The sequence below is a fragment of the Oratosquilla oratoria genome, chromosome 12, assembly GCF_046742065.1.
Source record: "Oratosquilla oratoria isolate Oo_2021 chromosome 12, ASM4674206v1, whole genome shotgun sequence".
Taxonomy (NCBI): Eukaryota; Metazoa; Arthropoda; class Malacostraca; order Stomatopoda; family Squillidae; genus Oratosquilla; species Oratosquilla oratoria.
Genome location: NC_134788.1, coordinates 8783382 through 8800878, shown reverse-complemented (window position 1 = coordinate 8800878; position 17497 = coordinate 8783382). Strand labels below are relative to the sequence as shown.

Here is a 17497-nt window from a genome sequence, read left to right as displayed (position 1 = left end):
TACAAGACACCATTTGGGAAGAGTGATCATATATTAACAGAATTTGAACTAAAGGAGGAATTGTATATAGAAAGAAATGAGAAATACAGAAAAGGAAGACTGATGTACAAAAGAAACAGACTTTGGGAAACTTAAGAAATTCTTTCAAAATGCAAATTGGGAAAAACTCTACAATGAAGAGACACAAGTGGAAGAGAAATAGATGATTTTGATGGAAATTTATAATGAAGGAGTGGATAAATATGTACCAAGACAGAAACAAGAAAATGTGTATATTAAGTGCTGGTTCAACAGAAAATGCAGTGAGGCAAAAGATAGAAGAGATGCAGCTTGGAAAACATGGAATTTTTTTTATAAAAATATAAGTGGCAAATATACATCAACCAAAGAAATTAATATGTAAAAGTGAATGCACAGAGGAAAAAAGAAACTATGAAACAGAAATCATTGAAAAATGTAAAGATCAACCTATGCTATTATATAGATATGTGATTGGTAAACTTAAAAATTAACATGAAATGGTGAAGCTTCATCATGGTAATATAGAGTACATAGAAGATTCAGAAATGGCTAAAGTCATGAACATTCACTATAAATCAGTTTTCACTAGAGAAAAAATACAGTATTGAGATGAAGTGAACAAAGTGTGATCACCCCCCATGCGGGAAATGAATATTAACACAAAATTAAATAATGGAGCAATTAACGAACCTTGATGTCAGGAAATCACACAACCCATATGGAATAGCAAATTGGATACTAAAAGAATGTAAAGAAGAATTAATAGACAAAATATATAACATAATAAGCTGCTTACTCAAAGAAGGAAAAATACCAAATGACTGGAGAAATGCCAATATTGTACCAATATACAAAGTCCGACTGCCACCTCCCTGTGGTGCCCCCTGGGTAATGCTAACGGCAGCGGCAAAGGCGCTATGACAGGCCTAGTAAGCCGGTAATGTCCCCCTCCCCATTGCTCAAGAAACACTACTGATACCTCGGCATGACTGACAGGGGAAACCCTATCTGGTGTATGGTGAGAAAGGAAGCAAAGAAGATCCAACAAATTACAGACCAGTTTCCCTTACAAGCACTGTAGCCAAAATTTGTGAAAAGGTTAAGAATAGATGTGTAAAACACCTGGAAGAAAACAATATAATAAATCCAAGACAATATGGATTCAGACAGGGAAGATCATGTGTCACAAACTTAATCTGTTTCTACTCAAGACTAATAGATATAATACAAGAAAGGGATGGATGTGCTGATTGTGCTTTCCTAGACTTACAAAATGCCTTCGACAAAGTGCCACATAAAAAATTATCTAAAAAATAGGAAAGCATACGAGGGATACAAGGTAACCTACTAAACTGGATGGAGGATTTTTTGCATGGAAGGAAAATGAGGGTAGTGCTCAGACAAAAGAATTCAGCTTGTGAGGAGGTGATTGGTGGAGTTCCACAGGGATCAGTATTAGCTCCAATGTTTGCAATTTATGTGAATGACATGGATAAAGATGTCAAATGTTATATGAGCTTCTTTGCAGATGATGCTAAATTGCTGAGGAAAGTGAATACTGAAACGGATTGTGAATCACTGCAGAAAGACCTGAACAAAGTTTGGAAACGAGTCAATAGTGGGAAATAGAAGTCAACATCAAGAAATGCATAATGGAATTTGGAAAAGTAAAAAAAGAATATCAGGACAATATAAAATTGGGACAAAGGAAGTAATGGATAAATAAAATTGTTGGAGAACCCTACAACTTGCTATATGATCAATAAAGGTGGCTTTTACTTATTTGGACGAAGAAATGGTCTAAAAAAAGGCCTAGACTGGAGTATGCTGCGACACTATGGTCACCCAGCACCAAAAAGAACATAAAGAAGATTAAAAGAATCCAGAGAGCAACTACAAAGATGGCTCCAGCACTTTCAAACCTGTCATATGAGGAGAGATTATCAAAACTGTATTTACCGACACTGGAACATAGAAGAGAAAGAGGTGACCTACTGACCATCTACAGAATCATAAAAGGCATGGAAGTCCTTGATAGAGAGGACTCACTATATTGGGATAAGAGAAATACAAGGGGACATGAAAAGAAACTCAAAAAGGACAGTTATAAAAGAAACCTGAAAAAGAACAGCTTTCCACACAGAGTGGTGGATGTCAGGAACAAACTGGACAAAACAATAGTGTGTGCAAAAAACATACATGAATTTAAGAGTAAACTAGACACTGTGAGATACAAATATAGGACACCACAAGCATAGTTCCCCTTCCCTTAAGATACAATTTTCCTCTCTGCCTCTCTTAAATTCCATATCTCTGCCCCATACAATGCCATTGGCACAATCCCTTCATACAACCTCTTTTTTTCATCCATTCCCAGATGCCTATTTCTCATGACACTTTTTAATCCCTCCTAGGAATCTACTTGTTTCTCTCAATCTAAAATTCATCTCTAATTCCACTCCTCCCTTTCCTGATGGATGCGACCCCAACTACCTAAAGCTAGCCACTTCGTCCTGCCTTTCTCCTTTAAAACTTACTTCCAACTCACTCCCATCCTCTCCCCTTGTACATCTCATCACCTTGCTTTTACCCACATTTACCTTCAACTTTCTAATATTGCATACCTTCCCAAACTTGATCACCAACTCTTTAATCCCTCCTCTGACCCTGCCACAAGTGCAATGTCATCAGCAAACAACAACTGGCTTACCTCCCACTTTTCTCCAATTTCTTTAACCAGTTCCAGTCCCCTGCCCATCACCCTTGCCTTAACCCATTCAACTCCGATGACTAGATGTCTTGTCATTTGGTCAAATAAAACAAAAAATCATAAAACACCAAAATGTTTGATCAAACACCAGAAAAATATGACGTCAGTCCTCGCTTCGCTGCGAGCGAAGCGAGGATTGACGTCATATTTTTCTGGTGTTTCATCAAACATTTTGGTGTTTTATGATTTTTTAGTTTTATTTGACCAAATGACAAGACATCTTGTCATCGGAGTTGAATGGGTTAACCTCCAGCACCACCCCATCCATGTGCATATTGAACAGCCATGGCAATGTGACACATCCATGATGCAGTCCCACCTTTACCTCAAACCACTCATTCTCTCCATTTCCCATCCTAACATAGGCTTTAATACTCTCATAAAAACTCTTGACTACTCTTAACAGGTTTCCCTCCAATCCCATATATCTACAAAACCTCCCACAGCTCCTTCTTGTCTACTGTGTCATAATCTTTTTCCAAATCTCACATATCTGCCTAACCATAAAATTCTGATCCATGCAACCCCTACCTGTCCTAAACCCACACTGTTCCTCACCAATTACTCCCTCTGTTCCTCTCATAATCCCCTCAATTAAAACCCTCTCATAAGCCTTCCCAACCACACAATGCAAACTGATCCCTCTAAAACTACTACACTCACATTCATCCCCTTTTCCCTTGTAAAGTGGAACTATACAGGCATTCCTCCAGTCCTCAGGCACTCTACCCTCTCTTAAACAAACATTAAATAACTTCACCAGTCAGTCCACCATCACTGTACCTCCTTTGTTTAGACATTCTGCATGGCATCCATCCAACTCAGGTGCCTTACCTACTCTCATCATCTTAACAACTGCCTTCATTTCATCTTTCCTTATTTTTCCTCCATTTTCCTTACTCATCATGGTCATTTTCTTAGCGCTTCCCACTGCAACTACCTTTCCCTCCCTATCCTCCTTCACATTTAGCAACTCCCTAAAATACTCTGCCCACCTTCCTCTCACTGCCTTCTTTTCCATTATCTCTCCATCTGCACCTTTTACCTTTTCTTCTCTATTTGATTCGCCTCCTCTTCCTCTCTTAGTTTCTAACCAAAATTTTTTTTTTATTACTTTCAAAATTTTCTGTCATACTCTTACACCATTTCTCATCTGCTCTCCTTTATCTTATGTTTTACTTCCTTTCTCTTTACTTTGTACCTCTCATATGATTCCCTCTTCCTAATTTGTAACCAATCTATGAAAGACAGCTTCTTTTCTACAACCTTCTTTGCTTCCTCATCCCACCACTCACTACCCTTCCTTCTATTTCCTCCTATCCTCCTTGTTCCACACACCATCTTTCCACACCTTATGACTCCCTCCTTGAACCATCCCCATTACTCCTCCACTCCTAGTTCTACTCTATCCTTTACTCCCTCCCACTCCTCTCTCAGCTTCTTCTTATACTCCTTCTTCTTTTCTTTCTCATTTAAGCAGTTCTCTCTAAGTACCTCCCTAACTTCTGCCCTTTTCCTCTTTCCCCACCTATTCTCCACTCTCAACTTACCTTCCACCAAAAAATTATCTGATATTCTCCCATTCTCTCCCTGAAGAACATGTACATCCTTAACTCTTCCTACTATATTCCTGGTTACCACTATATAGTCCATTAATGCTCTATCTACCACCCTTCCATCCTTCCATCCATCCATGTGTACTTATGCTTGACTTTCTTCCTAAACACTGTATTTCCTATCAACTCTCTAGACACATCACCATCAACTCTCCACAACGATTTTTTCCTGGAACTCCATACTTCCCAATCACTCTGTCTATTGGTTTATTTCCTACCCTAGCTTTAAGGTCTTCCAATGCAATTACATTGATATTTCTCCCTAATCCCTCTATGCACTCATTTAAATCCATCCAAAAAGCCTCCCTTTCCTCTACATTCTTCTCACTACTAGGCCCATATGCACTTACAAAAACCCATTTCCCTTTCGAGCTTCACCTTCATCCACATCAACCTTGAAGAAACCTCCTTCCACTCCACTAAATGCTTACCAATCTCTTCACTTACTAGTATAGCCACCCCTTCTCTCCCTCGCCCTCTCTTCACTCCTGAGAACCTCCTAACTACACTCCCAAACTCACACTCACTCCTCCCTTTCAACTTAGTTTCACTCAAAGCCAACACACCCATCTTTCTTCTCACAAACATATTGCCTATCTCTTCCTTTTTACTCTCATCTCTACCACATCCATGCACATTAAAAGACTCAAACCTAAGGGTACTGGTTGGAAAACTCATAGACCCTCTTATGCCTTTAGTTTTTTTAGGAATGTCCCCTCTGGGGCTACAGGTAGCAGAATTCCTAGTCCTATCCCTGTCCTGTTTTTTGTCGCCTTATACAACTCAAGTGGGAAGACTTGGTGGCAGCATTCTTTCCCCCCACCATGGGGTAGGCAAAAAAAGGAAATTAAATTTTCAGAGAAATGGTACAGGACAGTAACAAGGTGTGGGGGCACAGATAATAGAGGGACAGTTGCAGTACACTCAACCCTCGATTTAGCAGACCTTGAATTTGCAGGCTTTTGATTTAGCGGACAAAAAAATGTGTCCAGTAGTAACAGTGAAATTCCGGACGAAGTCCGCAAAATGAACATTTGTCCAATAAGTGTCTGGTAGTAACAGTCAAAAATCGGACACAGTCCGTAAAATGAACATTTGTCCGATAGGTGTCCAGTAGTAATGGTCAAATAGTACCAAAGTGTGCACACCAAAACCTAACGGTGTGGTTTAATTTCTTCTTTATATGTAATGTACATCATTATAGATATGTACTGTAGCTTTTTATTACATATCTAATACGTATTTGCATGCTGAAACCTAACGGACAATTTTCTATATAACGGACTTATCTCCAATAGGTGTCCGGTAGTAAGGTATGTGCATGCCAAAACCTAACGGCGTGGTTCAATTTCTTTTTTATATGTAATGTACATCATTATACATATGTACTGTAGCTTTTTTATTACATATCTAATACATATGTGCACACCGAAACCTAACGGACTTATGTCCGATAGGTGTCTGGTAGTAACGTATGTGCACACCGAAACCTAACAGCGTGGTTCAATTTCTTCTTTATATGTAATGTACATCATTATACATATGTACTGTAGCTTTTTATTACATATCTAATATGTATGTGCACACCGAAACCTAACGGACAATTTTCTACGTAACGGACTTATGTCCAGTATCCAGTATTGATAACGGACAGACCCGATTTTCAAATAACGGACTTTTGCAAATAACGGACAAGGGCCTGCATGCATTTGTCTGTTAAATCAAGGGTTAAGTGTATAATAAAAGTGTCATCATTTCTGTATGAAGAGAGACTTCTTCTATCACAGACAAAATTATGTGTCTCTGGTCCATAGGGGCACCCCATATAGTCCCTAAAGTATCAACTGCATGCTACTTTGCCACAATAACATGCAGCTAATACCCCAGACGGGGCCAATGGCCCAGACAGGGCCAGACGGGACATAGAAAATACTGAAATAATTTTCTTGCCAATGATATTTTAACCCAATTATCAATGAAATACTTCCAAATAATGTCTAATTAATATCATCCCTGTTTTGTTAGACATGGCTATTTTCCTAATTTAATATCAAAATTTCTATGCAAGGTCAGACATTCTCAACTGTAGAAACATACTTTTATAAAACAGGTTGAGAAAAAAATGTCATTAATATCAGTCAACATATACCATCTCTTCACTCAACAAAGTCTGGGTAAGGACATCATTTATCTGACATAATCTGGATATAATTGTGTTCAACATCAAATATAGTCATATAAAGGACTGCCTGTGTCACTTACATTCATCCTTAGTTTGTAGCCTTCTGGTAGCTTTGAACCTGTGTTAATCATATCCACAGCATAGGTGAAGGCTCCTGGAATCTTTAGGCCTAAACGTTCAATATGGCGACCTCTCTGTGTATGCAGGTATCCAATGTCAAGGTATTTCTCACCTACATCTTTTGGCCAAATATTTGTACTAGTACATGAGGATTTAAACTTGCTTCTAGCTGCCACTGAATTATTCACTGTTGGTAATGTTGGCTTAGTTGTGGCTATTACATCAGAGTTGGGAGGCCTGTTTGTTGGCGTGACTTCTAAAGATGAAGCCTCAATGTCATTTTCTTCCAAGTCATATTTGGTCACGGTATAGGAGGCTGTACTTGCAGGTGGAAATTTATCTTCAGAGAATTTTTCTACTTCAGGTGATAGGCCATTCCCATCAACATCATAGGGTATAGAAATACTATCAACTACATCTACTGCAGTTGCTGTGGCACATATTTGAAAAAATATCAAGAAATGACCAAGGAGCAAATACACATGAACACTTTTACTGTTATTCAAAACTGTATTCTTAATTCTTTTTCCTTCTCTTTTTCTAATTCCATTTTTATAGGTTCTCCCACAAACTATTAACTCCACACCTCCTTTTTCTCTGTCTTTTCCAACTCTACCTTGTTCCCTTCCTTCTCTTCTTTTACTAGCTTCACCACCTTCATCATCTGTGGTATTATGGCCAAGGTTCCAAAACAACCTAAGGTTTCTGCCTTCTCCTTCTGCTATGGCTGTTGTTACTCTTTCAGGGACTCCCTGAGGCATCCCGTTTCTCAGTGACATATCACAACAGCTGGTCCTTTGGTTCAACCTGGAAGAAAAATAAAATGGCTGTTCATATATATCCCTTGGAAAAAGTAACAATCAAAGTTTTAGCTTGGTTTAGATGTGCATCACATCAATAACTGGAAAAAAAAAGATACATATATATATATATATATATATATAGATAGATAGATAGATAGATAGATAGATAGCAGAGATTGTATAAATTGACTGTACTTGAAGAGATTTATAAAGTGGTTAGGTTTGGTAAATACTGTATGTGACAGGAGGGGTTAAAACAATAAAAATGAAGTTTACATCACAATCTACCATAAATCAGATGATCTGCTGAAAATGAAAAATGGAAAAAAGTCTCTCTTGTAAAAGACCCATGGCAGCTACCAGGTAGGCCAATATGTCACTCAGGGAAGAAATGTTGTGTTTTTGTCAAGGGATTGTTAAAGTAGGATAGTGTATGATGAGGTGTCCAATGTTTTCTGTGTGGTGGTTGCATTTCAGGCAGTCTGATTCTATGGCCAGGCCTATACTGTGTTGGTACTATTGTTGGATGGCATCCTGAATGCATGTGTGCTAGTTTGGTTCTTCACTGCTAGTTTCTATATTCTATGCTAGATTATAATGGTCATGTCACCTGCATAAATTTGTACATTGGTGTTAAGTTCTGGATCAGGGATTAGATCACTTGTGAGGAGGTTGAATGGCATATAAGAATGGGGGAGACTACAAGAGACTATAAGGCCTACACTAGGCAGTTCCATGTTCATTACCACCTATCATCCCTATCTAATAAAATAACCAATTGTATCAGCACTCACTACATGGTTACCATATCTAATCCATTTGTCCACCACACTGTTGGTAAACCAGTTCTTACCTTTTTTTTTTTTTTTTCTTAAATCTAAATGTGTCTAATTTAAATCCATTTATATAAGTCCTGCCCTACTGTCATAATATGATGACTTTGCCTGCATCATCCTTGTTAACATCCCTAAGCCTGTCTTTGTATGGTCAATTTCTAAGCCCCTGTATCATTTTGGTCATTCTCCTCTATACTAATTCTAGTGAATTAATATCCACTTTATTGGATGGAGACCAAAACTCTACTGCATAGTCAAGGATGGGTCTATTGCCAGATAGAATTTAATGATTACCTCTGCATTTTTATTTATAACCATCCTAGTAATAAATCCCAATGCCCTGTTGGCCCTATTCTTGGCATTATCACACTCACTAATGCTCCTAAGTCCTTTTCACATTTTGTTTTCTTTGATATGGCATTATCAAAGCTATACCTTTTAGCTGGGTTGTGTAATCCTACGTTTAACACACTGTACTTTGATATTTTGAAGTCCATTTGCCACTTCTCTGACTAAGCAAACAGTTTTAAGATCCTCCAGCAATATCCCAACCTAATATGATAATCTACCTTAGTATCATCCACAACTTAGTATCACTATTATTTCCATTGTCCAAGTCATTTATATATATATATATATATATATCTCAACCAATAACGGACCCAAAATTAAACCCTGGGGAATTCCACTAGTAGCATTTTCCCCTTTGGATTTTACACCATTAATGGAGACCTAATGTTTTCTATCACTAATCCATATTCTAATTCATTCAAACACTTTTCTTCCTATGCCATGGGCCTTAATTCTATTTAGTAATCTCTTGTGAGGCACCTTGCTGATTACTTTGCTAAAGTCAAAGTAATATTGTAACTATTGTTATCTGCCATCTTATAGACATTAGTGTAAAAGGATAAAAATTAATTTGTTACATATGACCTATCCTTGGTGAACCCATACAGTGATTCATAAATCAGATTATGCCTCTTGATATGATCCCTGATACTATTTGCTATCAATGATTACAGCATTTTACCTATAACCAAAATCAAACTGATTGGTCTATAGTTGTGCATAAAATATTAATTACCCCTTTTAAATACAGGAACAATGTTTGCCTGCCCCCAAGAAATAGGCACAAATCTAGTGTCAACCAATTTACTAAATATTTCTAATAACAGCTCACAGATTTAAGATTTACACTTGTTTAGCACCCCTGGAAAATTTTTGTTTGGACCCAGGGAATCTGCAGCTATCTGTTTGACTTCCTGGCTAATGCTGATATTAATATATCTCTGTTTCCCACTGAAGATCAGGATGCAATCAGGTTCTATATCTAGTCTCTCTTTGATAAATACTGAAAGAGAATATCCATTAAACACTTCACTCATTTTTTCCTCTGTATTTATCAAGACATTCTCATCATATTTAATTGAGCCTATCTTTTCTATAATTTTAGTTCTGTAGAAATAAAAGAATCCCTTAGGGTTAGATCTAGCTTGTCTGGCAACTTTGAATTCATAGTTATGTTTTGCTCCACTCATGTTGTTATTTAGTCAAGCTATTTTCTTATACCTAGTCCTATGGTGTGTTTCTCCCCTTTCCATTCTACCATACAGCCCTCTTTTTATTTCAATCTCATTTTTCAAACTATCTATCATCCGTTTACTTACGTGCATTAGTTTCTGATCTAACTTTCCTGTAGGGTATAATTTTCATTGGCTGATATGAATTCTAGCAGTTAAGGTACTGTACAAATGTTCTAGACCCCTGAGAGTATTGCACCTGGGGGAATCCATTGTACAGTGAGACCTCTCATTAACGGACATTAATTAGCTGTGTTTGTGGTGTTTTCGCTATGTTTTCGGTGTTTTTGGTGCTGTTGTTCAGTGCCTGCAATCACTATGCCACCCAAAAACCACTCCAAAACACCGCAAACACAGCTAATTAATGTCCATTAATGAGAGGTCTCACTGTATAGCCTTTTTGTCCCAGAAATTTGGGTGTTTTGGGGTACTCTGCACTGCTTCTGTGCTAAAATGTTGGTTAGCCAGTTCTTCCCATTGTTATGAATATCTACCTCTATAATCTTTTATGACAGTATGTGCCTGAGGACTTTGTCAAATGCAATATGTCAAGTTACCATAGAGGTATGGAAGGCAGATGTGGAGGGAGTGAACATGAGGGGACGTCCTAGGATGAGGTGGATGGATGGGGTGAAGGGGGCTTTGGGGAAGAGGGGAATGTCTGTTGAGGAAGGAAGGGAGAGGAAGGAAGACAGAGGTGAGTGGAGAATGGTTGTGTATGGATGATGTTGTGATTGCATGAGGAGGAATGGGCGGGGGGGGGGGGGGGGTAGTATGTGTGAGTAAATTTTGACGCAGCCCGAAGGGATTTCTCCCCGTCCTCTCCTTATATGCAAGGGGGGACGGAGAGGGGGGGTCGCCGATTAAATGAAGCGGCCTTGCTGTGGATGTGCTGTGTCTTGCGACACTGCTTCTGACCCAGGGCGGTGGGCAAGGTGCAGGGATGACCCGTCATCCAGGAGGTGCTCAGATGAGAGGGAGGGTGGGAGGGGTGTGGAGTGTATTTAGGGATGAAATGGGTGGGAGTGTTTTTATGCCTTTCCCTTTTTGGCTACCTCCCTTGAAAGGGGGAAAAGGCCTTGGTATATGTATGTATGTACCATATCCATTCTTTCTGGTGAGTCTTTTTTATTGAAACCCTCCAGCACCTGTGAGCACTGTGCTGGTTAAATGGTCCTCTCTAAATCAATGTTGGTCAGGAGAGGTGGGTAATTTTTTTGTAATTCTTAGTGTTACAATAAAAATGGAGAAAAGGAGGGGATAAACTAGTTGTTTGCTGACAACACTGTGCTTTTAGCAGGATCAGAGGAGGGGATGAGGAGGTTAGTGACAGAGTTTGGGAAGGTGTGCAAAATAAAGGAAGTTGAAGATATATGTGGGTAAAAGGAAGGCAATGAGATGTACAAGGGAAGAAAGTGACAGCAGACTAGAAGTGAGTATTAAGGGAGGGAGAGTGGGGGAAGTAGATAATTTTGGATACATGGGTGCAAATGTGGTGGGAAAGAGAGGAGTGGAGGTGGAAGTAGAATGTAGATTGAGAGAAGCAAGTAAATGCCTTGGGAAATTAAAAAGTGTAATATGGAGAGATATTTGGGATTGGATGCTAAATAGGTAAAAGTGAGTGATTGCTGACACCACTGTATGGGGCAGAAACATGGAACATAAGAGAGGAAGAGAGGAGGAGTTTGAATGTGTTTGAGATGAGGTGCCTGAGAAGTATGATAGGGGTTACTAGGCTGGATAGTGTGAAATGAGGAGGTGAGGAGGAGAATAGGGGTGAAAAGGGAGTTGGGAAATAAGATTGATGAAACAGTATTGGGATGGTTTGAACACATGGAAAGAATGACTGAAGAAAAATTAGTAAAAGAGGTGTGGAAGGCAGAGGTGGAAGGAGTGGACATGAGGGGGCGACCAAGAATGAGATGGATGGATGGGGTAAAAGAGGCATTGGGAAAGAGGGGTATGTCTGTTAAGGAAGGATGGAAGACAACAGAAGATACAGGTGTATGGATGATGCTGTGATGCATGGAAGGGAGTGGGTGGGGGATGGGGGTGAGGAAGTATGTGTGAATAATAAATTGATGCAGCAAGAAGGGATTCCTCCCTGTCTTCCCTTTTTCTGCAACAAGGGACAGAGAGGAGGGGTTGCCAATCAAATGAAGTGGCCTTGCTGTGGATGTAATGTATCTTGCGACACTACTTCTGACCCAGGCCAGTGGGCAAGATGCAGGGATGACCCATCATCCAGGAAGAGCCAAAATAAGAGGGAGGGAAGGGGGTGAATGGGAGTGGAATATGTGGGGATGAAATGGGTGGGAGTGGATTTTATGCCTTTGCTTTTTGGCTACCTCCCTTCTAAGGGAGAAAAAGCCTTTGGTATATGTATGTACTGCTACCAATCTTTCCATCAACTTGGATATGGTGGATATGGTGAATAATTATGAAAATAGTTTATATGATGCACGGTTATCAGTTGTTGTTTTTCTTATATAAGAATTATGTGAGCTCTTTTCTTATAGCTGGGGTTTTATTATACAACCAGATGTAGTTAAAGATATCACTTAAGGCTTCTATAGATGGTGGGCCATGGTGTTTTATGTGGATATTTGTGATTTTGATTGAGCCTTCAGCATCTGAGTTTTTAATTCTTTTATTGCCCCTTCTATATTTTCATTGGTGAAAGTGGTGGCATCTGTGTCTAGTTTGATTTTCCACATTTCTTTAAAAAAATTCTTACTTTCTGGAGTTACAAGATTAAAGTTTATTTTGGAGAAGTGCTTATTAGTGATATTGCAATGCTCTTTTGGTAAAACTTTCCCTTAGGTTGATACAACTTCATGAGTAGAGGGTAATCTAATTCTAATATTTTTATGGGTTTTATTGCTTTATACACTTTGCTGTTATCTGTATCCCCATCTACTGTAGTTGTTTTTCCCAATTTTCTGTCAGCCTCCTGTTTATTAAATGTTTTCATTGAAGTACTGCAACTATTTTCTCATTCTCATGTTTGTTTTTTCATTCATATAATTTTTTCTTTAGGGTGGCTCTCTCTCTTTTATCATGTAATTACCTAGTTGTATCTTATGGGAAGGGGAGCTACACTCATGGTGTCCTGTCTCTGTATCTCACAGTATCTAAATTGCTCTTAATTTCATGTGTGGTTTTTGCACATACTATCATTTCATCCATTTTGTTCCATACATTGACCACTCAGTGGGGAAGGCTGTTCCTTTTCAGATCTCTTCTATAATTGTCCTTTTTTGAGTTTCCTTCCATGTCCTCTTCTATTTCTCATATCCCAATTTATTAAGTATTCTCTATCAAGGACTTCTATACCTTTCATGATTCTATAAATGGTCAACAAGTCTCCCCTTTCTCTTTTTTGTTCCAGAGTCAATAACGCTAGTTTTGACAATCTCTCTTTGTATGACAGTTCTGAAAGTGTGGGGGCCATCTTCGTAGTTGCTCTTTGGTTTCTTTCAATTTTCCTTATATTCTTTTTAGTACTGGGTGATCATAATGTCACTGCATACTCCAGTCTTGGTTTTATCAGTGTGACTAGTATTTTCTTCACCATTTCTTCATCCAAGTAAGTAAATGTCACTTTTATTGATCTCAGCAAGTTGTAGGTTTCTCCAACAATTTTGTTTATTTGTTTATTAGGGGACATGTCCTTTGTGATGATTACTCCCAGGTCTTTTTCTGGGAATGTGTCTCTTGGTTACCTTCTGGGTGACACTACAGTTTCATCCACTGCTCTTTCTAGGGGTGGTCGCTGGTCTATGTCAAAGGTTTAAATTTTTCTCTGCAGCTATGTATTCATGCCAATCTGCATTTTTAGAGTTTATGAATTTTCTCTTGTATATACTGTGGTTTGTATTTTTCTCTTCTAGTTCTATGGTAATCTTTATCAACTACACACACACACACACACACACTAAACATCTGGAGGAGAACAATATACTAAATCCAAGACAATTCAGATTTAGACAGGGAAGATCATGTGCCACAAATTTGATCTGTTTCTATTCAAGGTTAATAGATATAATACAAGAAAGGGACAGATGGGCAGACTGTGCTTTCCTGGACTTACAAAAGGCATTTGATAAAGTACCACACAAAAAATTATTAAGAAAACTTAAAACAACAGGAGGTATATAAGGAAAACTATTGAAATGGATGGAAAAAAATTTGTGTGGAAGAAAAATGAGAGTGGTATTCAGAGATAAAAACTCTACTTGGGAAGAAATGTTAAGTGGAGTCCTACAGGGTTCAGTACTGGCTTTGATAATGTTTGATGTATATGTAAATGACATGAAGGTGCAGAATTTTACATGAACTTCTTTGTAGACGATGCAAAACTACTAAAGAAAGTAAGTATGGAAGGAGATTGTAAATTGCTACAGAGATCTGAACAAGGTCTGGGAATGGAGTCAGAAGTGGGAAGGGGACTTCAACATTAAGAAATGTAGTATAATGGAATTTGGAAAAAGTATAAAAAGAATATCAGGACAATATAAAATTGGTGCAAAGGAAGTAAAGAAAGTTGGTTCCAAAAAGGATCTAGGAGTAATCATTACCAAAGACATGTCTCCAGACAAGCAGATAAACAAAATAGTCATAGAAACCTACATTTTATTAAGATCAATAAATGTGGCTTTTAATTACTTGGATAAGGTAAAGAAAATACTAGGCACATTGATAAGACCAAGATTGGAGTATGCAGTGACACTATGGACACAAAGTACAAAAAAAAATATAAGGAAAATAGAAAGAATCCAAAGAGCAATGACATAGCTTGGAAAAGATGGAGAAAAAATAAAAAACCTGGAAAATGGCAAATATATATCAACCATTGAAATAAATATGTAAATGTGTGCAGAGAGGAAAAAAAACTATGAAAAAGACATCATAGAAAAATGCAAAGATAAACCCAAGCTATTCTATATATGTGTGAATGGCAAACTTGAAAATAAACAGGAAATGGTGAAACATATAGAATACAAAGAAGATCTAGAAATGGCCGAAGTCATGAACAATCACTTCAAGTCAATTTTCACTTGAGAAAAAGTACAGCATTGGGACGAAGGAAGTGAAGTATGATCTCACCCCATGAGGGAAATAATACATACATACATACATATACCAAGGCTTTTTCCCCCTTCCAAGGGAGGTAGCCAAAAAGGGAAAGGCATAAAAACACTCCCACCCATTTCATCCCTAAATACACTCCACACCCCTCCCACCCTTCCTCTCATCTGAGCACCTCCTGGATGACGGGTCATCCCTGCACCCTGCCCACCGCCCTGGGTCAGAAGCAGTGTCGCAAGACACAGTACATCCACAGCGAGGCCGCTTCATTTAATCGGCGACCCCCCCTCTCCGTCCCCCTTTGCATATAAGGCGAGGACGGGGAGAAATCCCTTCGGGCTGCGTCAAAATTTACTCACACATACTACCCCACCCCCCACTTCCCCGCCCATTCCTCCTCATGCAGTCACAACATCATCCATATACAACCCTTCTCCACTCACCCCTGTCTTCTGTCCTCTCCCGTCCTTCCTCAACAGACATTCCCCTCTTCCCCAAAGCCCCCTTCACCCCATCCATCCACCTCATCCTAGGACGTCCACTCATGTTCACTCCCTCCACATCTGCATTCCATACCTCCTTTACTAGTCTTTCTTCACTCATTCTTTCCATGTGTCCAAACCATCCTAATATTCTTTCATCAACCCTATCTCCCAAATCCTTTTTCACCCCTGTTCTCCTCCTCACCTCCTCATTTCTCACTCTATCTAGCCTAGTAACCCCCACCATACTTCTCAGACACCTCATCTCAAACACATTCAAACTCCTTCTCTCTTCTTCTCTTATGTTCCACGTTTCTGCCCCATACAGTGCTGTTGGCACAATCACTCCTTCATACAGTCTCCTCTTCGCATCCATTCCCAAATGTCTATTCCTCATTACACTCTTTAAACCACCAAGGCATTTACTCACTTCTCTCAATCTACATTCTACCTCCACCTTCACTCCACCTTTTCCTGCTACACTTGCACCCAAGTATCTAAAGCTATCCACTTCCTCCAGGGAAATAATAATAACACAAAAAGAAATAATGGGTCGATTAATGAAGCTTGACGTTAGAAAATCACATGGCCCGGACAGAATTCCAAAATGGATACTAAAAGAATGCAAAGAACTCATGGACAAAATATACAACATAATAAGTTGCTCACTCAAAGAAGGAAAAATAGCAAAAGACTGGAAAAATGGGAACATTGTACCCAATATATAAAGGAGGAAACAAGGAAGAACCAACTAATTACAGACCAGTCTCCCTAACAAGCACTGTAGCCAAACTTTGTGAGAAAATTATCAAGAATAGATGGGTTAAACACCTGGAAGAAAATAATATAATAAACCCGAGACAATCTGGATTCAGACAGGGAAGGTCATGTACCACAAATTTAATCTGTTTTTACTCAAGACTAATAGATATACAAGAAAGGGAGGGATGGGCTGATTGTGCTTTCCTAGACTTACAAAAAGCCTTTGACAAAGTACCACACAAAAAAAAAATTATTTAAAAAATTGGAAAACAGGAGGGATACAAGGAAACCTATTAAACTGGATGGAGGATTTCCTGCATGGTAGAAAAATGATAGTACTCAGAGAAAAGTATTCAGGTTGGAAGGAGATGATTAGTGGAGTCCCACAAGGATCTGTATTGGTTCCAATAATGTTCACTATCTATGTGAATGACATGGATGATAATATGGAATGTTACATGAGCTTCTTTGCAGATGACACTAAATTGTTGAGGAAAGTGAAAACTGAAACAGACTGCAAATCACTACTGAGAGACCTGAATAAGGTTTCAAAATGGAGTCAGATGTGGGAAGTGGACTTCAACATTAAGAAATGTAGCATAATGGAGTTCGGAAAAAAAAATTAATATCAGGACAATATAAAATTGAAACTAAGGAGGTAAAGAATGTGGAATCTGAAAAATATCTGGGAGTAATTATCTCAAATGATAAACAAATAAACAAAACTGTCAGAGAATCCTATAACTTGCTAAAATCAATAAAAGTGGCATTTACCAATTTGGACAAAGAAATTATTTAAAAAATGTTAGTCACATTAATAAAGCCTAGACTGGAGTATGCTACAACATTATAGTCACCCAATACCATAAAGAATATAAAGAAAATTGAAAGAATCCAGAGAGCAACCACAAAAATGGCTCCAGCACTTTTAAACTTGTCATATGAAGAGAGACTGGCTAAACTGAAGTTACTGACTTTGGAACAAAGAAGAGAGGCAACCTATTGACACATGGAAAGAATGAGTAAAGATTAGTAAAAGAGGTGTGTAAGGCAGAGGTAGATGGAGTGAATTTGAGAGGACTACTGAGGATGAGACGGGAATGTCTGCTGAGCAAGGAAGGGAGAAGGCAAGAGATAGGAATGAATGGAGAGTGGCTGTACATAGCTAATACTGTTATGCAAGGAAGGGAGGGGTGGGGGATGGGAGGTAGGGAGGTGCTTATGTGTGAAT

General features: G+C 38.6%; 1 protein-coding gene across 4 annotated transcripts in view; it reads right to left on the bottom strand.

Annotated features, from left to right (window-relative positions):
- LOC143030944 (uncharacterized) overlaps positions 1-17497 on the bottom strand; it is a 169688-nt gene that overhangs the window by 96847 nt on the left and 55344 nt on the right. For all 4 annotated transcript variants that reach the window (XR_012966956.1, XM_076194236.1, XM_076194237.1 and 1 more), the window contains exon 4: positions 6670-7516. Coding sequence is in view for 3 of the 4 variants with exons in the window: in XM_076194236.1 (XP_076050351.1) it covers positions 6670-7488 (819 nt within the window). In the remaining variant the exon portion in view is untranslated. The remainder of the gene's footprint in view (positions 1-6669; positions 7517-17497) is intronic.